The 23,790-nt window shown below is 36.2% G+C and overlaps 1 protein-coding gene across 1 annotated transcript; it reads right to left on the bottom strand.

Moving 5' to 3' along the window:
• Positions 1 to 992: 992 nt before the first annotated feature.
• LOC137403803 (mitochondrial ribosome-associated GTPase 2-like) lies at positions 993 to 23,284 on the bottom strand. Its single transcript, XM_068089859.1, has 8 exons — positions 23,071 to 23,284; positions 16,697 to 16,836; positions 16,149 to 16,264; positions 15,591 to 15,754; positions 13,697 to 13,916; positions 12,181 to 12,317; positions 7,496 to 7,689; positions 993 to 1,278 (listed from the first exon to the last, which is right to left on the bottom strand). Exons 2-8 carry the CDS (start codon positions 16,831 to 16,833, stop codon positions 1,095 to 1,097), a joined length of 1,152 nt encoding a protein of 383 aa, XP_067945960.1. The 5' UTR covers positions 16,834 to 16,836; positions 23,071 to 23,284; the 3' UTR covers positions 993 to 1,094.
• Between the last annotated feature and the right edge of the window lie 506 nt (positions 23,285 to 23,790).

Genomic DNA, 23,790 nt, shown 5'->3' with positions numbered 1-23,790 from the left:
AAGCTTTAGGAAAAAAATTGTACAGAACAGGAATCGAACCCGAATGTTCAGCTTCACAGCCAAGAACACCTACATGTACCTCTACACTACTTGACAGTCTTGCTGCTGCGCAGAATAATTGTGCACATAATTATTACTCGTCCTGATCTTTCACTGGCACACGTGGCTGTCAGTATACTAGTTCTAGATAGAATACTGCTTATTACCATGGTGTTAACAGGTGCTTATTACTATGGTATTAACAGGTACTTATTACTATGGTGTTAACATGTGCTTATTACCATGGTGTTAACAGTTGCTTATTACCATGTTTATTACCACGGTGTTAACAGGTGCTTATTACCATGGTGTTAGCAGGTGCTTATTACCATGGTGTTAACATGTGCTTATTACCATGGTATTAACAGGTACTTATTACTATGGTGTTAAAATGTGCTTATTACCATGGTGTTAACAGTTGCTTATTACCATGTTTATTACCACGGTGTTAACAGGTGCTTATTACCATGGTGTTAGCAGGTGCTTATTACTATGGTGTTAACATGTGCTTATTACCATGGTGTTAACAGGTGCTTATTACCATGGTGTTAACATGTGCTTATTACCATGGTGTTAACATGTGCTTATTACCATGGTGTTAACAGGTGCTTATTACCATGTTAACAGGTGCTTATTACCATGGTGTTAACATGTGTTTATTACCAGACAGTATCACCTCAACACGTCTCAACAGGGCTTCAAATATTCCATGTATATATATATGTAATAGCTGGATGCCATCTTAAAGGACTATGTCACTACAGCATCTCGTTGTATCTACTTGTTTGACATCTTAAAGGACTATGTCACTACAGCATCTCGTTGTATCTACTTGTTTGACATCTTAAAGGACTATGTCACTACAGCATCTCGTTGTATCTACTTGTTTGACATCTTAAAGGACTATGTCACTACAGCATCTCGTTGTATCTACTTGTTTGACACGCAACAAACATGGATTTCAAATAGTATTGTCAAACCAGTGACCAACAAAAAAAAGTAAAAATAAAATTTAATTAAGTGCAATATTTAGATTGTAATTCTTGCAATCTCATTTATCCTTTGGCTGCTTGACCATACGCTTCATACAGTCTCAGTATTTCTTTCCTTAGTGCTTCCATATTGTGACCTTCTTTACCAGAGACTTCTATGACAGGGAAACTGACTTTTGATTTTAGAATTTCCAATTTGTCAGCCATCCCTGGAAGGTCGATCTTATTAGCTATGATGGCGTGTGGTCTGCAACAACCAAGCGTTAAATTCAGTGTTAATCTACCGAACATCAGCACAAAAATCAGCTCAAATAAAGATAAGATCAGATAAATTGTTAATATTTATCTCCTAAACAAAAGAAGCTTCGATATACTGTAAAGTTAACCTTAAATCTATGCGAGTCAAACACATATTTTTGTACTTCATACATATACAAGGTGAAGGCCTGGCTTGTCACGAGGAGGAACCAAATATTGGAGCTGGTAATACGACATTTGAAATCGAAAAGTCACAATTGAAAACTGCAGATTAAAAACATTGGTAATGAACTTTGAAATGGCTTTTAAAATTCTTTACAAAGCAAAACAAATGCAAAAAGTAATATTAATTAATAATAAAAGTGCATACCCATTTAGCAATAAAAATACCGTAGATGAACTATATAAGAATGATAAGAACGGTTAGCATTGTGGTTAGGTGCACGTGTTTGCAAACTTGCAGTTGCAGCCTTCATGAGTATAAATCTAGTACGAAGCGCATTTTTTGTTCCTAAAATTTTATCGCTATAACTGGACAACGACGAACTTTGAGATTTATATATAGATGTATTACTGTATATATAGATGTATTACTGTATATATGGATGTATTACTGTATATATGGATGTATTACTGTATATATAGATGTATTACTGTATATATAGATGTATTACTGAGTTCCCGGGTCATAAAAACAGTCTTTGCACAGAAAATTTATTTTTATTTAACATATAACAACAGTTATACTTTCAACAGTCTAACTTTCAAACTTCATATCAAGAGAAAAGAATTATGCAGAATTATGTAGTTGAAATGAATTAAGAAAAAAAATAAAACGGCTGTAAAATTTTTCAAACTTGTTCAAACAACTGTAACTTTTAGATTTCATATCATGAATAGAGTGTTTTGTGCAGTTGAAATAAATTAAGAAAAAAAAAAAACAACTGCAAAGGTGTTTAAATGCGAATATGAAATACTAGCAAGCAATGGCTAAATATAGTCTGTTTTGCTATAATTACAATGAAAAATTATTTGGTATACAATTATATGATTTGATTTCGTTTCAGTGTTGGCAATATAAGGTGAAAATATCATATAGAAGTATAGAGTTGTATAGAAATATCATATAGAAGTATAGAGTTGTATAGAAATATCATGTAGAAGTATAGAGTTGTATAGAAATACCATATAGAAGTATAGAGTTGTATAGAAATATCATGTAGAAGTATAGAGTTGTATAGAAATACCATATAGAAGTATAGAGTTGTATAGAAATATCATATAGAAGTATAGAGTTGTATAGAAATATCATGTAGAAGTATAGAGTTGTATAGAAATATCATGTAGAAGTATAGAGTTGTATAGAAATACCATATAGAAGTATAGAGTTGTATAGAAATATCATATAGAAGTATAGAGTTGTATAGAATATCATATAGAAGTATAGAGTTGTATAGAAATACCATATAGAAGTATAGAGTTGTATAGAAATATCATATAGAAGTATAGAGTTGTATAGAAATGTCATATAGAAGTATAGAGTTGTATAGAAATATCATGTAGAAGTATAGAGTTGTATAGAAATACCATATAGAAGTATAGAGTTGTACAGAAATATCATATAGAAGTACAGAGTTGTATAGAAATACCATATAGAAGTATAGAGTTGTATAGAAATATCATGTAGAAGTATAGAGTTGTATAGAAATACCATATAGAAGTATAGAGTTGTATAGAAATATCATATAGAAGTATAGAGTTGTATAGAAATATCATGTAGAAGTATAGAGTTGTATAGAAATATCATGTAGAAGTATAGAGTTGTATAGAAATGTCATATAGAAGTATAGAGTTGTATAGAAATATCATGTAGAAGTATAGAGTTGTATAGAAATACCATATAGAAGTATAGAGTTGTACAGAAATATCATATAGAAGTACAGAGTTGTATAGAAATACCATATAGAAGTATAGAGTTGTATAGAAATATCATGTAGAAGTATAGAGTTGTATAGAAATACCATATAGAAGTATAGAGTTGTATAGAAATATCATATAGAAGTATAGAGTTGTATAGAAATATCATGTAGAAGTATAGAGTTGTATAGAAATATCATGTAGAAGTATAGAGTTGTATAGAAATACCATATAGAAGTATAGAGTTGTATAGAAATATCATATAGAAGTATAGAGTTGTATAGAATATCATATAAAAGTATAGAGTTGTATAGAAATACCATATAGAAGTATAGAGTTGTATAGAAATACCATATAGAAGTATAGAGTTGTATAGAAATATCATATAGAAGTATAGAGTTGTATAGAAATGTCATATAGAAGTATAGAGTTGTATAGAAATATCATGTAAAAGTATAGAGTTGTATAGAAATACCATATAGAAGTATAGAGTTGTATAGAAATATCATATAGAAGTATAGAGTTGTATAGAAATATCATGTAGAAGTATAGAGTTGTATATAAATATCATATAGAAGTATAGAGTTGTATAGAAACCCATAGTGAGTATCTAATGAAAATACCCCATGGTAAAAATTCGTTAAAATTCTATATGCGTAGTGTTCATATTAAACATTACTAACAAAACAATATGTTAACCTTAGTAACTATATTTACCTACGGTAACTTCAATGTATTTAGAGGTTATGATCTGCAATAAAATGTAATATTACAATATTACTACATGCAGTACGTACCATGGGAAGTTTTTACCTTTGAGATAGACGTATCACATAAACGTTGAATTTAACTTAGATGAATTTAGCTTATTAAATACATACTTTTTAAAGCTAAGTTTTAGTATGTATTTTACTAAACTAAATATTAACTTTGTAATAGGCTAAAATGTCATCACGTATCTGTCTTCGGTTTAATTTTTACTATAACTTATAACGAATACCGCTGAACTGAGATAGTGAGCATCGTGTCTCTTTCAGGCATTGTGGGGAGTATTTCGGCGAATAGCATATCGGCATTTGCGTCATTTCTTTGTAATCAGCACACCGAATACTGACACTGTACACACCTGACTACTTATCCACTACATGTATTGTGCATATACATATATTGAATATATACATACATTGTACATACATGCATTGTATATACATACATTGTATATATAAACATTGTAAATATATACATTATATATATACATACATCGTATATATACATATATTGTATATACATACATGGTGTATATATACATGCATGGTGTATATATATACAGTGTATAAATAAACATTGTAAATATATACATTATATATATACATAGTTTGTATATATACATATATGGTGTATATATATCCACAATGTATATATGTATACAATGTATATATATATATACATTGTATATATATATATCTATTGTTAGAAACGCTAGTTGCGTAAAGAACAATAAAGAAAAAGCACTCGATGAATTAGGGTTTAATATAAAATATAAAGAACACTTAGCCGTTAGTCAATCACTACAAACTTGTTTTGAGCGGATATACTAAAAAACCTGTATTTGAACGCCACCTCTATTTGAGCTTCACTTCTATTTGACCACCATTAATTGAAGTCTTTGATTTTTATGAACCCATATTATCAAGTGATCAGTAGAAAAATGTCCATAAAAATGTACTAATAATTATTCAATTACATCAGTAATAGTTTATTAGTTCGTTGTATCTGTTCGTATCGAAGTTTGTTTTCCAACCCACAAGTTTTTATTTTTTTATTAAAAATTCGAAGGCAAAAATCATTAGTAACTGTATCAGACTAGTAGTACATCCTTTTTAAACACGATCCTGATATCTTGATGTATGTGAAAAACGTTTTCGCATTTACGATGGAATATGGGCTGCTACGTATTTTGAGGCTAAAATGTTGAGCCTATTTTGATTCTCCGCCATTTTTCTTTATTTGCGCTAGGAGTGTCTATTCAAAATGGCATCACGGAAAAGTTTTGCTCCGCTAAAAAATTGTTCAAATGCTAATATCGACTAGCCCAGCTGTGCAGAAACCTGGTTGAGGTCATAAGGCACTGTGGAAGGTAACAGCAGAAGCAACAATCAGAACTCAACTGGACAAGCAGACGACCGATAATAATTTTGTTTTAAAATGTTAACTTTTGTTTTTGAATGTATTATAATAATGGTTTATGCCACATATTCTTAAATATATATTTGTAGCATTTGATAGATTATTATTATATAACTTATATATTTGCAGATTTATAGCATATCATTTAATAGCGTGATTGTGGTAATCTGAACTAGGCTTACAACAGATCGACGCTGTAACTCCTCTTCTTTTGCACATAAAAAGCCAGGTTTGGCTGCAAACTGTAGCAAACATATCGATGAGTGCGATGAACATTTATGTAACTTTGTTAAATATAATTATAAAATAAATTCAAATTTAGAATGAAGTAAAAACTTGAAAGCTCCAACAAATTGCAGGCAATAAAATCATAAAAGGTTATTTTGCAAGCAATAGATATTAGCTGGTTGAGACATGTATGCAGATTTATTTAAAAAATCGACAACAAGTTTCCTACATATTTGTTTCTAGATCCATGACAAGTTGGAGGTAAGTTAGCAAATTTCTTGCATACAAAGGGGTTGATGTTGCACCGCCTGAAAGAAAGCTCAAAATATTGGCGACATTCGAATTATCGAATGTTAAATTTATTAAAGGGTTAAATTTATCTTCTCACTATTCCGACGGTGTTTAAAAAATACAACGCCCCACTTTATTTGTATGTCACTTCTAAAGCGCCACTCTAAGGGAAGCGTTGAAAAATAAAGTGCCATGGCATTCAAATAAAGGTTTTACTTCAAAGATGAAATTCAAGTGAGTGTGTAATTAACTGATAAACCAATTCTAAATGGTCAATGGCAATCACCATCAATGAATGGGAACTGTCTTTGAAAATGGCGAGCAGATAACTCCTAGCATAGTTGCATGATATGCGCATTCATTGTTTTCATCTAACGAGCACTGGTCTGCTGATCATCATTAACTTTTCCAAAGGCCAAACGTTGCACCTTTTTCTTGTGTTTGAGTAGGCTTTATGTTGCCCAACCTTCTTCCATTTAATAGTGTACACATATGCTTTAATAGTGTACACTGCCCTTTAGTCTATTAGTCTTCTAGTCTCTCCGTATGCTTGCAAAGTTCAGTCTAGTTTCTTTGACTCGCGTGGTGCATCATGCTTTGTGTTGGTTGTCCTAGCTTCAAAGTCCTCTTTATGTTGATGTTCATGTTCATGTTTGCTGTAGTCACTGTTGCTTGACACACTATGCTTTGTCTACAGTTGCAAGTTTTTTCGGTTTTAGCTGTCTTGTTTTTGGACTTTCCGAGAATTGTTTTGTTGTGTGCATCAATCTTTGTTTTCATGTTTGGCAGATAAAAATAGCTAAATCGTGAGGTATGTGTGTTAACTATCTTGTGAAATATGGAGTTCTTGGGAAGCATTGTTAAATTGATGGGTTCTTGGGAAGCATTGTTAAAATGATGGGTTCTTGAGAAGCATTGTTAAATTGATGGGTTCTTGGGAAGCATTGTTAAAATGATGGGTTCTTGAGAAGCATTGTTAAATTGATGGGTTCTTGGGAAGCATTGTTAAAATGATGGGTTCTTGGGAAGCATTGTTAAAATGATGGGTTCTTGAGAAGCATTGTTAAATTGATGGGTTCTTGGGAAGCATTGTTAAAATGATGGGTTCTTGGGAAGCATTGTTAAAATGATGGGTTCTTGGGAAGCATTGTTAAATTGATGGGTTCTTGGGAAGCATTGTTAAAATGATGTTGATAAAACTCTTGCCAACATTGGTTTTTACATTTGCTCTGTATTGAGAATTGTGCCAGATTATTTATTTGTGTCGCTTTATTGGTTTTTGCAACTCCAATTTTTGTTTGAATGATGATTAAACAAACTTTGTTGAAAAAGAACAAAAAACTGACATGCTATAAACTTAGAGGAATTCAAAATATGGCAACATAACGACCATCTAAACATGAAATATAAATAATTTTAAAAAAAATTAAGCTAAAATATTTTGGCTGTAGAGGAAATCACATCTGGTTATGGTGAGTATGAACAATTAGTGTTAAAAATGGCGCATGGATGTTACCATGGTTACCACAAAACGACATGTGTGGGTAGAAGTTTTGAATAAAACAGAAAAGATAAAAACCTACCTTTTTGATAAGTACTTCATGTACTGTTCCAACTCATATTGCAGCTGTTCCAGCTGTTGCCAGGGCTCAGGAGCCGACAAGTCCAAAACATATAATAAACAGGCACACTTTTCGATATGCCTTAAGAATGAAATACCAAGACCACGGTCCATATGTGAGCCCTCAATGAGACCGGGGATGTCTGCAACCGCCACCTAACAATGAAACCAAATGTGAGTTTACAACATAACATCAAGAAAATATTATGCTAGTGTTTATTTTTCTGTTTAAAGTAATTGGCAGAGCAGTTTAAAGATGTGGTTGCGTCAAAACATTCGATTTAATGAAATTAAGACCCATTAAAGGCTAAAACATCAGCTACAATTTGATACCATTTTTGTCTTTGTAGACCAACCCTGTCCGGAGATATATGCGTTTGAATGAGGCCTTCTTTTAAAAAGCTCACGTTCCAGCGGGTGCTTCTTTCGTGACGTCACTAGTAATACATCTGAAAAGAAACCACGAACGATAAATATGAGGTCGCTTCCTTAGCCAATCATCATCGCGAAATTTTTAAATAGGCCGTAATAAATGTTATCACTCGTAAAACGCGTTGTCTGTGATCTCAAATTTAGGGATTTTACTCTTTTATTAAATCGCATGGACATCGATATTTACTAAATTAATTAACATCCTTACTTTAACCCATTCAGGACTAATTAGTTATTGGTTGACTGCTCCCCCAGCCTAATTAATTTTTCAGTAGCCTTACAATTAAAATAGAGCTACACAAAATTGAGTATAACTAGAGTTCTTTTCAAAATAATCTTGATTTGTTTTTTGCAGCTTAACAAAGACATTCCAGGCTACAATTTGATATAAATTTCTGTGCACCTTTACAAATTCTACTAACCACAATTGCTAAAACTTCGGTGAACTTCTTTTGATCAAAATTACTTTTTATGTTTCATAGCAGCTCACAAGCAGTTTTTTGGTACTGACATTGTTGGACCTATGTTAGATTGATAGCAAACTTTATCCGCAGCAAATAAAAAAAAGATTTCTCAATTCCAAGCAATAGAACAGGTGTTACTAGCTTCTAACCAACACTACGTCACTGACAGTTTTATCAATTATATAATCAAACAATTTGTTAATTTATATTGAAATGCATTGCAGAGGTTATTATGAATATATTATGCATAAAAAAGATACTCAAGTTACTAGCTAACAGACAATCAATCACCAGCAAAAAAAAATATGAGTAAAATTACAGTAAAATATATTGTAAAAAATACAGTAAAAATGAATATGCATGAAAACGAAACAATGTATAATACAATGTATGTACATGTATAATATGGGTGTGTTCATAAAAAATGATGACACAGTGAGAGTTATTTGATGCCAACTACACATGCATATTTGCTCCCATTATAAGTTAGTTGATGCAGTATTCATCAGATATTGGTGTTGAAGCCCTAGGCTCATCATCAATGGCATCATCACTCACAAGCCCTTGACTGTCTTCACCTACATGTAGCAAATATGATCCGTAGTAAGCAACCTATTTGCTTTCAAACATCTCGTACAGCCTAGAAAAAAATGTGCTTTAGTAGCTTTTCAGGGTAAATACCTGATAAAAAATTGAAAATAAGTAGTCTACTGCAGCTAACAATTGGTAATACAAATTGCAAATATTTTTTGATACTGTAGATATAAACACAGAAAGTCATGAAGATGATTACTGTGGTAAGTGTCCCCTATCAACCAATATTAGAGCCTAGTGGTTGGGGCTAGTTTATAGTAGATGTTGAGGTTGAGAACTATATGCTTGACTAACAGTGGGTTGAACAATTGGATATAAATGAAATAAGAAATTTTTATTATCTTGTAGTTCAACAAGGAAATCATAAAATTATTATTTATTATGGGGTAATAGAGTGATGAGTTCATGCTGCAAAAAGATCTAAATTTTATTGGATTGAAAATGTTATAATCATGCGTATCATGAAAAAATCCATGTCTTACACTGTTAGAATAAAGTTTGTTAGAAATTCACAAGAAAAATTTCGGCTTTTTATCGTTTTTTCCGGAAAAATTCTATAAATAGCCACATAAAACTTACCTTCATCCATCAGAAAATTCTCATTTTCTTCTTGAACATTACTTTCGTTGCTATTTTCTTCCCCTGAGCTGATTACCACATCTAATTCACTTAAAAATTTTGCCATCGTTCGAATAAACCTTTTTCAAAATGGCGATCAACAAATTTTCAAAACAGTTGATATCTATCACGTAATTTGTTAGTTAAAACTCTCTTGTCCAAACACATATTTGGTATCAAAATGATGCCCAGACTCTTAAACTTCAGTTGGTGAATGAATAAAACCGATGTAACTAAACAGCTAAGCAATAGAGCAAATCAAAGTTTAACCCGGAGACTCCAGGAACGGGCCCTGGAGAGCACAACTTTTCCCGTAGTAACCGGGAACAGTCCTGAATGGGTTAATGAATTACTCGATCGACACGTTTTATTGGCGAACAACATAATTGTAAAAATTGCTGTGAAGTTACTGCGAAGGTGACTCCGAGTTTTCTGGGCATCAGGTGGTTAAAGTTCTACGGAGGAAGATCGGAGAATGGAGGTGAATTTATTTTTTACTTTGAGTCTCCTATAGAGTTTCCTGTCGAGTTTACCTTCAGATTATATTTCCCCGTTTGAAGCTGAAATGTAATTTCCTGCGCGTGCGAGATACGTATGTACAGTGAGTTCTTGACGGCTTCTTTTTAACCTTTAGCATCTAGCAATACAATGGCTCAGATTGATGAATATACTAAAGGTAATATTTTAGTACTCATTAATACATGTACTAATTAATAAAATTATAAGTTTTTGCTATCACTAATCATCGTTTTATATTTTTTTATCGGTTCATCTAGCTACATTTGCTTCAAATTTTCTGTAGCAGTTTTATCTAATAAATTAGATTATTTATTCGTTTTTAAAATTACACTCGCAATCTATCAAACTCCTAATTTGAAAGCTTTCAGTCGATACGCTTTAGAATGACATATCTATGAATGACATATATTTATTGCATTTGTTTTACTGATTACAGGATGTTTATGTCGTCCCACCAGCCGAAGCAGCTTTGTCAGTGTGGAAACTGCCATAAAGGGGAAAAAGAGACTTGAATGTGTGCTGCATAAACAATGATGTTTTGTTTGGGTTTGCTGCAGTAGATGAATTTGTCTTATTGTGTCAGCTAAAACTATGTGAGTGGCCACGATTTGATGAATATTTAAAATAAAAGCTTTATGCCGAGATGAAAATATTTTTGCTTGTAAAAATTATATAATAAAATAATATCGTTGAAGATAAAGCAAGACATGATTTGCAGAATATTGTAGTGAATTGGATACGGTAAATGGATGTCCGTAGAACTGGAGAATGTGAGTTCAAATCCAGTTTGCAGCAGACTTCTCATTCTTAAAACTCTATCCCTATGTATATTCTTTTCAAAGACGCATTTTGCTTATTTTACTTACGGTAGTAAGAAACTAGTTTTCGGTGTGGGCAATGATATACAGCCCCGCCCCAAGGATAGGCAACGAACATGTAGGCGGGACTTTTGGGAGGCTGTACATCGTTAGTGTGGGTAGCGGCAGAACTGTGCTGATACAAAGACCTTATTCTACATAGTTTGCTTGACAGAATTACCGTAGACCGGTAGAATTGGTAGTCGGTACTCAAATGTTTACACGGCATTTGGAGAAAGTGAGTAAGACAAATTTTCAATTTTCGTTATTTGAGGCCTTTGAAACATTCATAATAATGTATCTGTAGCGGGGTTAAAAATTATATTCTAACCAACATGAGCAAATACAAAATAAAAAATATGCCAATAGAGCCGTGTAAGACTAGACTTTTATCGCAAATAGCCGATGTGAATACGAGATATATTGACAGATAAATCACGCGTGACATCATTTTGGGCAAATCTGGGCATGTTATTTTGGCCTGAGCGTTTTCACCACGATCCGATTTTTTCGATTTTAATCTTCAAATATCTTGGCAATGAGATCACCTAACACAACAAACAACACATCAACTGATAGAGAAAAAAAATGCTTTCTTTTAAGATCAACTCAAATTTGACGCAACCACATCTTTAAGTACAAATGAAAGCTATTATTTGTTGCATAACAGCTACTGGTGAGGATGGACATGATATTATTTCCAACACAAACCAAACAAGAAACATGAACTATACCTGGAAACAAGCCACAGGTTAGACAAAAGGAATGGCAAGAGATGAAAGGGTATACGATCAAATATCTTATTGCCTTATTTCCGCTTTTTTTGGTGGAAATTTACAGGCTAGGCAATTTATCTATAGTTATGAGAAGACAAAAGATCAGTGATGAAGCAGCTGTAAGAGGAACAGCTTTAGGAATAAAGATCACAAACTATATTAATAGAAGGAGTGTAAAGCTTCCAAACCAACTTAAAGCTTGTCATTTTAACTCTAACTAATCATTACAGCTAAAGTGTCATCATGCAAAAACCTTATATTCTGTGGACAAGCTATATGAAATGGAGAGTTTTCCGCTGTCACATATCCTTCGAACAAACAGTATATACTAATAATCGATAAACAACTGGTAAACACAGAAAGATGGTGAGATAACAGCACTCAAACCTGTATATTGTCTCGATATTGCACCATCCCGATGTGAGGGTTGAGAGTGGTGAAAGGATAGTCAGCAATGGCGGGTGTGGCTCGTGACAGTGCAGTGAGAAGTGTAGATTTACCTGCGTTGGGAAATCCTACAAGCCCTATAAAAAGAGCTAGCAATGGAGTACAATTCCTATGTACAATGTACATGCTGAAAGGACTTAAATGGTATTAGAGAGACAGAGAATTAAAATTTATATATGAATCTCTCTCGCCAAAGTCCGTGCAGAAGGAATGTTTAAAATTAAAACATCAGAAGATCCTAGTACGTATATAAGACGAACTAACTGCTCAGGATAGATATGTACAATACTAGCAGAATGCCTGGCATTGCACAGGTATTAAAAACAGCTTATATAAACTGGCAGGTAATGCAATTACCTGCCACTTGCCATTAGCCTGGCACATTGCCAATGACTAATTTGTGTACGCTACTATGCTACTATTCGTAATGCTAAACTAACTACCCTAGGACACTTATATTTCGCTAATATTTAGTTTCGTGAGTAGTGTACAGAGTAGAAATTCGCTGCAACTGAATTTCGCTGATGAGTGCGAAGATATAGTGATGTGAAAATAAATGCAGTGGAACAAACATAATTAGATTCCTCAGGTTCGGTTCACCGATAAGAAAATTTTTTTCAATTTGGAACTAGTTTGTAATTGTGAACTGCAGGTATAATTGTGTGGACGAGATCGATAATACAATTTGATCGCTTGCTGCCATTTGTTTCTTGGACTATCAATGAACAAAGCTATTTAATTCCGCGTTTTCGCTCGTTTGTCATGATAGTTTAGTTTCGCTCATGAAATTTTCGTGAGAGGATGACTCCGTGAAAACGCGAAAGTTTAATGAGGCGAATACATAAGTGTCCTAGGGTAATAAGAGCCGTGAGAGCAAGCTTTAGTGATGTTGCGTAACGCAAGTGTTATGCATATTTTAACCGACATAGCAACTCATATCGCCTAATGAGTACATTGCCTCTTGCGTAGCCTAATTGATAACATTATTGCCTGGCGATTGAGAGGTTCCGAGATCACATCCAGCTCCAAGCAGATATTTCTTTCTGAAATTTTAATAGCTATTATAATAGCTGGACACAGCGAATGATGGACTTTGAGATATTTATATAAAAGACTATGGTGGGCACCTAGATGCCAGCGGAATAGATATGTAGAATATTGTGGTGGGCACCTAGATGCTAGCAGGATAAGCGCCACGTAGCAGAGAAGATCAAGTGAGCAGGACGACCCAAAGCGTCGGGGACAGAGTCTACGGCGGAAAACCCGTGATTAGAGACAAGGTTCAAAACCTATTAGACACGAGGTTCATAACCTATTAGACACGAGGTTTATAACCTATTAGAGATGACCTTCATATCATATTAAACACCAGGTTTATTTCTATCCATCGCATGTTCGCTTACAAATAATACTTCCAGTACAGAGATGAAAACTAATCAACTGTTGTCAAACTGACCGACATGTGCTGAGACCTTCAATTCCAAAATCACTTGTCTGTGTTCTCCCTTCCCGCCCTCCTCAGCTATTGCTGGAGCCCTCATTTCATTGGATAAATAGAAATGGTTACCATGCCCGCCCGCTCCACCTCGACCTAAGATGTATGATTTGCCTTCCTGGGATAGATCTGCCAACAGCTGTTTAGTGTCAGCATTCTTCACTAGTGTCCCAACAGGTACCTAAAGATGACACGGAATCAGCATTGCAGCTATTAATAAATGCTTTCAAGGAATCGTCATCACTCATAGATAGTTATTAGCAGAATTCATCTAGTCTTTAGCTACTATAGAAGTGACCTAGTAAAAATCCAGCAATACAAAAATCTTCCAGCCACACTCAATAGAGCAAGCATATCTCTCTCTAACTACACGAGGAGTGCTGGTAAGTTACCATGTTACAACTCTTTAACTACACAAGGAGTGCTGGTAAGTTACCGTGTTACGACTCTCTAACTCCACGAGGAGTGCTGGTAAGTTACCATGTTACAACTCTTTAACTCCACGAGGAGTGCTGGTAAGTTACCGTGTTACGACTCTCTAACTCCACGAGGAGTGCTGGTAAGTTACCATGTTACAACTCTTTAACTACACTAGGAGTGCTGGTAAGTTACCATGTTACAACTCTTTAACTACACGAGGAGTGCTGGTAAGTTACACACGACCACTTTGAATAATGCCTTCTAAGTGGTATCTAGAAAAGAAACAAAGACAATGTCACCTCGTGAAAAAATGAAAGCTTTTTGCTGTTTAAACAAGTTTAACACATTTATTTATTTTCCATCAAGCCCTCTTTATTATTATTATAATCATAAAGCTTAGCTCTGCATCTCCTACTTGCACTGGAGAATACAAAAGAGGGAAAATGTAAAAAAGAATAATATCTGCACTTTTGCAGTTCTAAAACTGGCTCACTGTTAGGAATATTATCATAAATCCTTCCAAATAACTATCACCCGTTTCACCAAAGGAAGTTATCTTATCCCTGGCTACGCTTGCGTACACTTATTATACTGGTAACTATCACCAGTTTCACCAAGGAAAGTTATTTTATCTCTGACTACACTTATGTACACTTGTTATAACTATCACCCGTTTCACCAAGGAAAGTTATCTTATCTCTGGCTTAACTTGCGTACACTTATTATAATTATCACCCGTTTCACCAAGGGAAGTTATCTTATCTCTGGCTACACTTGCGTATATTTATTATAACTAGCACCAGTTTCACTAAGGGAAGTTATCTTATCTCTGGCTACACTTATGTACACTTATTATAACTATTACCCGTTCCACCAAGGGAAGTTATCTTATCTCTGGCTACGCTTGCGTACACTTATTTACTACAACTCTGAACATTCCATACTTTTTATACTTTTCTTAGCCCTCCATACTTGTAACCTCTGGCTTAGTTCCAGAGGGTGCAGACATCTTGGTCTGTAATTCTCGTTTTACCAATTATCTAATTTGAAAGAATCGTCAGCTTTACATGTAGAGATATTTCCTATGAAGAGAGCTGGTCATGAAAACAACAGGAAGTAGCTAAATGCCACCATATAAAACTCCGTAGAAACCTATTACAAGTGTGAGCGTTAAATATTGTCTATGTAAATAATAATATTAACTGGCAAACAGCAGGACCTTCTTATGAATTTAAAATAACAACTTGCAATTGATGATGCAACTATTTGTCTTGAGAGTATAACTTTGAGATCACTTTGATCCATTTATTAAAATATAAAACTGCTGTATTAAATGTTTTCTCTTGTTGCTGTCATTAGTAGCTGCGCTGACCTTCAATACTCAGCTCAAACTAAGATGTACGAACTTAGTGTAAGATGTCTGTGAACAACTTACCCGTACATTGGTGTGCTCAGCATTACGGCCATGTTGACATTTAGCCCTCCCTTTGGTGCCGTGTTTTCCAACAAGTACACTCGCTACATGTGAGAAAGAGTTGACATTGTGACACGCGGTTATGATGACATGACCACCGTTTCCTCCATCACCTCCATCAGGGCCTGCGAGAAATTCCAAAAGAACCTCAAAACAAAATAGTGGCACACGGTTGATAAAACATGCGAGTCAGACTGAGATACGACAGAACATTGTAAGAAAAAACATCTAGCTCTCACATTGGGCCAGAAATCAACCACCAATACAACCATATTGAGTCATTTTTTCTCTTACAGATGCTCAGCACCTTAGCAACTCTCTCATATCCAATCCTGAATAGTTATACTCAAACACAAACTATACATATCTAAATTTACTGTCTGATTCAAATAAAAATTTGAGATGAAACTCTCAATTCATTTATTTATCATCAGATTAAATAACTAGTGAGGAATACACAGCTTGTCCAAGTGCTCGACTCTCCTATTCACAGTATTACTCAGTCGTAGACTGTTATACCTGCCCACTCTTTACAAGGAAGTGAGGAGAAGCCAATCATTCCATTCCCTCCATCACCTCCTTTTACGGTCACCAACAGATAATCCACAAATCTCCGACTTAGCTTCTTTTCTGAGCTACGAGTAGATAGGATGAAATATTTTGTTGCCAAAGTCTAATAAGCAATGTAAATCATTTATTCATCAAGAATTATTGATAGACCGAAAGATCAACATCAAGCACCTGAAACTCTAGCAAAACACAATCGATAAAGAAAAGACATCAAAATAAATTGAGCATTCTTCAAGCAGCAAACTTAGTGAGAGAGACCAAACAAGACAACATTGATGTGATATACATGTATGTGTAATATAGCCTATGTACAGTACAAACTGCTGCGACAAATAGACAGTATAGAGAGGCTAAGATCTTAAAGCTTGAGCCAACCTATGGCTGACGACAAGAATAAGGAAATAAAGATAGTTGACGAGGTGGAGATAATGTCTACATGAAAACAACAGTAAAGATGTTTGATGATTAAAGGGAGGATGATACAATATAACACTTACACACGTTCTCGTGGATAAACAATTCTTGGTTTTGTTCGCCTGTTTGCTGAATAACCACTGCATTGGATCATCAGAGCAGATCGACAGCAGCATACCGACTGTTGGTGGACCTGGTTAAAAATCCTGTATAACTTCATGCTCTGTAAAAACAACAACAGCCCATTTTACAAAACTACAATAAAAGTTTAAAATGATATGAGCTTCATGACTTAGCAAAACTACCCATCAACGACTAGATATGCTATATCATATATGATACTAGCTGCATTACCCGCCAACAGGAACAGATTCATGCGCAGCATAAGGTTTATTGAGAGTTGTCTTTCATACTGTATAGCAACTCCAAATATGCAGTCTACTGAAATTGTTGCCCTGATGTATTATTAGCCTATGTAAATAGTCTACTGAAATTGTTGCCCTGAATATGCATACACATATTACATGTCAATAATGTTGGAGAGAATAATGGAAATCTGCAATGTGTTTTACAGCTAGATGCGTGTAAAATCTAGTAAATATTCTAGATTCATGTGTCTAGATTCATGCGTCCATCCATACCCGTCTATATTTGCAGTTGACGATCGCGCACTTCTGCCGCCAAGCCCCTGCCTTGGCTGACCAGTCTTTACTCGCCTCGCAGTTGACAATCGCACTTTTGCACTCGCCTCGCAATCAATCGCTTCGCACTCGCAATCAATCGCTTCGCACTCGCAATCAATCGGCCCGCACCCGCCTCGCAATCAATTGCCTCGCACTCGCCTTGCAATCGATCGCCTCGCACTCGCAACCAGTCGCCTCGCACTCGCAACCAATCGCCTTGCAATCAATCACCTCGCAATCAATCTCCTAACACTCAATCGCTTCGCAATCAATCGCCTCGCACTCACCAACTCATTCAACCGGAAAGCCGCGCCTGGATGCTCTCGCTGCACTCGGGGCGAAAAAGGTCTCTCTCGCATCCCCGAGTGACGCCACGGCCCCAAACCGCTAGCTGCATTACCCGTCCACAAGAACAGATTCATGTACAGCAAGAGATTTATTGAGAGTTGTCTTTTATACTGTAAAACAACTCCAAATATGCAGTCTACTGAAATTTTTTGCCCCGATCACACTATGCATACACATATGCAGTCATATATGTCAATAATGTTGGAAGAACAATGGAAATCTGCAATACGTTTTACAGCTAGTCTACAATGCATCAGTCTCAAACCACTCAAATCGGCATTGCCCTATTTGTGTACAGAGAACTGATAATGAAATTGACACTGCTAGGCAAACTGAAGTTCTTCAAACTGGCAGTATTGAAAGTTTTGCATCTTCTAAAAAATTACACAAAATATTTTGCTATCGCCAGCATTTATTGAATGGAGACTACATGCTTAAAGCACTAATCATAGCTCACCAGTTTTACGTCTATAGCCTGTGTTTTGACTTGGTATATACAAACAGTAATGAGGTTGTGTCGATAAAATTTATATGTATAACAGCACAGACAGTCTGATGTCAAAGCAGATACAGCATTAGCACCTTACAATAATAAAACAACGCCAACATGATAGCCTTTTTATGAGATACAATAAGGATAATGAATGCATGAAAATATATATATACTTAAAAATATGTTAGAAAATGCTGCATGTGGTATAGCAGAACATGAAGAACATAGCATGACATAACAATAACACAATGTTAGTTCAACGCAACACTTGCGGATAGACAACATCTTTCGTTTTTCTGTCGGGTGTATGAACAAACAGTTTTCGGCTTGTGCCTACTTTTTAGCAGGCGACGTACAGCTGGTCATGGCTAAAGCAGGGTGACAGTAAGTCGATACCGGCTGCTCGCTTTCTTTTCACCATCGCCAATTGCAACCCTCGGAGTACTCATGCAAGTTCTGTAGTAGTAAGTTACAGTAGGCCTACTCGTACCTGGAAAAAAAATTAGTAACTCAGCTACTGAAGGAAATGAACTTGTTCAACTATCACAAACAGTGGCAAATCCAACGTTATTAAGTAGTTGAGGTGTGGCAATTTATAGGCAATACAACATTGAATAAAACGTACTAACCTTTTCGATGTAGAAATTTAGTAGGTAAAACGCAGTAGCAGTACTCATGCAAGTTCTGTAGTAGCTGTAGTTCTGTAGTACTCGTAGCTGGAAAAAAGGAAAAGTAACTCAGAAGGAAATGAACATGTTTACTATCACAAACAGTGGCAAATCCAATGTTTTTAACCCCTTCACCGAAGTAGACTCATTTATGCGTTTTCTATGGTCGACTGCCGTAGACACATTTTTGCGATTTTCCTAGCAATTGCTAGTAACTGAATTTTAGTATTCGTTGATAACATAACCAACGATCTTTAGAACTTTTATGGTAGTGACAGTGTTGTTCTAAGATTTCTCTAGAAAATTAGCCTAATGTTTAATATTTTAATCTCAGGGGATTTCCAACGTAAAAACGAACATTTTTGTGTAAGTTCATCAAAGGCGTCCGAATTAGAAAACAAATAACTACTTATGTTGATGACACTATAGCTGATTCAGATTTTTGTGATTACACAGATAATTAAAATAGCAATAATAGCAGCACTGACTCTGATGGCGATGAAAGTAATGGTTTTGTAAAAATAAGGAACATTGTAGAGGATCGTTTTGCTTTGTAGCTTCACATCGCTTTATCAATGCACAAAGTATAGATACAACAAATTTTTTGTATAGCAGTGCTTGTTAACATGTTGGAAAAATGAAATATATAACCAAAACAAATGTTCTAGATGGAGTTTGAAATTGAAAAAATATTGTATACATATTTTAAAAGCAATATCGGCAAAATTGCTGGCAGTAGGCCGATAGCTAAATTTGTACATGGACGCAAGTGAAAGGGTTATGTAGTGGAAATGTGGCAATTCATAGACAATACAACATTGAATAAGAAGTACTTACCTTTTCTATGAAGACATTTAGTAGGTGAGAACTGCGTTTTTTCCAGTGACCGCAAGAAACCAACGTTCGCGTGACCTTCTCGGGACACGTTGGCAATAAATATTAATCGCATGTAAATTACTATTCATTAATTTATTTTATTTAATGATTAGTACATTTGTATAGCTGTATAAGCACCTTTGTATAGGCCGCAGAACTCAGGAAGGTGCTTTTTAATGCGGCAGCAACTTTGCTGTTTCAAACGCACCAGTGTCGTTGGGCACCGTAAAGAGGCCCGCTAACCAGAGATGACGTGATTTTTGTGTAAAAATGATGAATAGGTTATGTATAGAGGCGTGTACTAACCGGAGATTCCCGTTAATGCGCCCTAGATACCTAGTAGCGGCTAATAGTCCGAAAAGTACTGTACTCTATAAGGCGGACACGTACACAAATACACAGACAACGATTGCCGTTTATATAGTAGATAGCATATATGATATGCTATAACTTGTTCTATAAACTGTTCAATTGAAAGTTTTAGTATATTAGTTTATTACTACGCTAGACAAAGGTTTCCCAGTTACGCTTCAGCAGAACTACCTAATATACAGTCTAACCTGTACATAAGAAGCTAACACCCTGTTCGCTTAGTAGATCATTGTTCCGTTTGTTTTTTTTGTGTTCCGTTTGTTTCTTTGTGTTCTCTTTGTGTTTGGTTTAAAGTTTTCTATTTATATTTTACTAAACTATATTATAACTAGCTGCATTACCCGCCTACAGGAGCAGATTCACACACAGCATAAGGTTTATTGAGAGTTTTCTTTCATACTGCAAAACAACTCCAAATATGCAGTCTACTGAAATTGTTGTCCTGATCAGAGTATGTGTGCACATATACATGTCAATGTTGGGGAGAACAATGGAAATTTGTAATGTGTCTTACAGCTAAATGCGTGTAAAATCTAGTAAAAATTCTAGATTCATGTGTCTAGATTCATGCACCCGTTCATACCCGTCTATATTTGCAGTTGACGATCACGCACTTCTGCTGCTGAGCCCCCGCCTCGGCTGACCAGTCTTTACCAGAGGAGCAGTTGACAATGGCGCTTTTGCACTCACCTCGCAGTCAATCGGTTCGCACTCGCAATCCATCGCCTTGCAATCAATCGGCCCGCACCCGCCTCGCAATCAATCGGCCGGCGCGCCTCGCAATCAATCGCCTTGCACTCTCCTCACGATCAATCGTCTCGCACTTGCCTTGCAATCACCTCCCACTCGCCTTGCAATAACTTCCCACTCGCCTTGCAATCACCTCCCACTCGCCTTGCAATCAATCACCTTGCACTCGCAACCAATCGTCTCGCTATCAATCGCCTTGCACTCAATCGCTTTGCAATCACTCGCCTCGCACTCGCCAACTCATTCATCCGGAAAGCCGCGCCTGGAGACTCTCGCTGTGCTCGGGGCGAAAAAGGTTTCCCACGCATCCTCAAGTAACGCCACGGCCTCAAGCCTAGCTGTGCTACCCGGCGTTGCCTGCATAGTAAAAAAAGTCTGCACACAAAATTGATTAGTATTTAACAGAAAACAACATTCGTCATTCTACTTAAAAACAATTGTAAAGGCTTTCAAACTTACTTTCACAAACAACTTTTAAACTTCATATCATGAGAAAAATGTTTCGTGCAGGTCAAGTAAATTTTAAAAATAAAACGACTATAAAAATGTTTAGATAAGTGTATAAAGAGTACAATATCATTAACTACCCAGTGACTCTGGGATGGTCTCAGTGTAATTATACCTAGACCTTATAGGCCTAGCTCACGTTTGAATATGATTCATTGTGTATTGTGGGAAAAGATCGCTGGGCCCAGGGCCAAGAGGATGACAGCTAGATGTTACCAGGACTGAGCCCCAACCTTCAGTCGAGCTACCAAGTCGCCCATTGGGTTGGCCCCTGTGAATGAAGGGCGGGGCTTATCACCTCGCAAGAGCTATATAAAGACGAGCTTAAGCGATGAAAAGAGAAATCATCTGGCAGCCTCTTGCATGCAGTTTTGTTGTTTGTGCAAAATATGATACAAATTATATATTTGCAAAATATGTATTTGCCTTGTACTCAAAGTGGTATGGTTCTTATGGATCAGTAAAGGGACACAGCGGTTTTCTCAACAGTAAGTAACACTCCCACAAAAAAGTATCACTGTACAAGAGAAGTAATGCTGCCACAAGAGAAGTATCGCTGTCACAAGAGGAGTAACGCTGTCACAAGAGAAGTAATGCTGTCAAAAGAGAAGTAGCGCTGCCACAAGAAAAGTATCGCCAAAATTTAGGACACCAAAGTAAACCTACCATCTCCACAGTTTAAGGCCTGGGCACAAATACTGAAAGTTGCATATAAGTATGAAAAACAAGTTACAATCAAACTATGAAATAGAAAATGTACATCAGTGTTCTCGAGTTGTTTAAAAACTTTGGCTAATAAACCAATCCTGGTTTAAACCTACAAGTATTTCTGTTTCAACTGTTTTTCCAGGCGGTAATTGGTACTGTGATAAATTGGACAGACCGCTGCGCAAACCGTTATGCGTGACTGCGATTGAGTAATGTTCAACTTGTCTGAAACGTTGAAATATCGGCTCATGTCAAAATGACGTTGCGATACTGGATCCCGACTAGAAATTACTACCCAGTAGGGATAATGGAAGGCAGGAAGGAAGTACTCTTGGCTACCAGCCTCGATCAACCCGATGGGGTGGCAGGATTGTGATTAGGCGTGTGAACCTATCAGATCAGCTATTGCGAATCACTGCTGGCAAAACGGTAGGGAACTACATGAGGATAGAAGAAGGTGAGATAAAAGCTCTTGAGGCAGAGCCTCCTCAAGAATCAGTCGCGACGGTTCTGAGAAAGAACAGATCTGTAAAGATTCCAGAGTATCTACGGGAACTGTATTGGGATGGCTGTCGTGGTAGGCAAGATGAGAAGCTACAACAGCAGTTAGCTTGGTTGCTAACTGAGTACATCCAAGTGTTCAGCTACACCAATGACGATGTGGGACATACACCTTAGTAAAGCATTCCATTCCCATCACAGCGGCAGCACGTTCTGTGCGAAAAGCACCATAAAGATTGGACTCCCAACAAGAAGCCACAACTAAATGACAAGATCAAGATCTGTTAGCAAAAGAACTGATTGAGCCTGCGAGCGGTGCATGGGATTCTCCCATGGTCTTGGTGAAAAAAAGTTCCTCAGCGCCAGGACACCTATTCGATTCCCCAGATCGACGAGAGCTCAGACGCACTGTTGGGTAACCAATATTTTAGTACATTAGACCTAACCAGTAAATACTGACAGGTGCCGCTACACAAGGATGCAAAGGAAAAATCTGTTTTTGCAACACGCAGAGGACTATGGCAACGGGAAGTCCTACCCATCGGACTCACCTCGGCTTCAACCGCATTCCAACAGTTGATGGAACAGATTTTTGAAGGTTTCTACTGAAAGACTTTGTTGCTGTATTTAAGCGATGTAGTGGTGGTGGCACCCAATTTTGAAACTCGCATGAGTCGGCTCAAAGAGGTGTGCTGGATCGTCTGCGTAAAAGTTGGACTAGAACTCAAACCGTAGAAATGCGAGCTGTTCCGTTCTGAGGTACAGTTCCTGAGTCACATAGTCGGCACATGGTCAGTGTCGAAGGGATGGCAAGAGATCCGGAAACAATTCGTGTGGTAGAAGAACGGCCCATACCCAAAAACTTGGCTGAACTACAGACTATATTAACATTAAATAGCCTCATTTCTTTATCTGCACTAACCAGAGGTTACCCAAGCACCACCCGACATCTGTTTAAGCCTTTGATTGACGCGTTATTCATTTCACCAAATGCTGAGGTGCCGAATTTTTTTCATTTCACAAACACCGCAATTGGTTATAGATCTTGATTTGTTATTACTTGGTTTATCTAGCTCAAATTAACAATAGATCATGAGAACTCTTTATAAATACAATTAGTATTTACATTTGTTCCTCTATAAATTAAAACAACATTAGTCCTACTACTTTAGTTCATAGTTGCAGCACGCTGTGTTAGTTCATTCAATGATATACAGTCCCCCATCGGGGCTGTATATCGTTGGTTCATTCAACTGGTTTACTAGTCAATG

This window comes from Watersipora subatra, chromosome 9, assembly GCF_963576615.1.
Source record: "Watersipora subatra chromosome 9, tzWatSuba1.1, whole genome shotgun sequence".
Classification (NCBI taxonomy): Eukaryota; Metazoa; Bryozoa; class Gymnolaemata; order Cheilostomatida; family Watersiporidae; genus Watersipora; species Watersipora subatra.
This window is presented reverse-complemented; position numbering and strand designations above follow the sequence as displayed.

Coding starts and splice junctions, on each gene's coding strand:
- LOC137403803 (XM_068089859.1), bottom strand. CDS start 16,833: ATGAAGTTATACAGGATTTTTAACCAGGTCCACCAACAGTCGGTATGC. Junction 12,318..13,696: donor GAAGGTCTCAGCACATGTCG/GTCAGTTTGACA, acceptor CTCTTTTTATAG/GGCTTGTAGGATTTCCCAAC. Junction 1,279..7,495: donor ATGAAGTACTTATCAAAAAG/GTAGGTTTTTAT, acceptor TGGTTGTTGCAG/ACCACACGCCATCATAGCTA.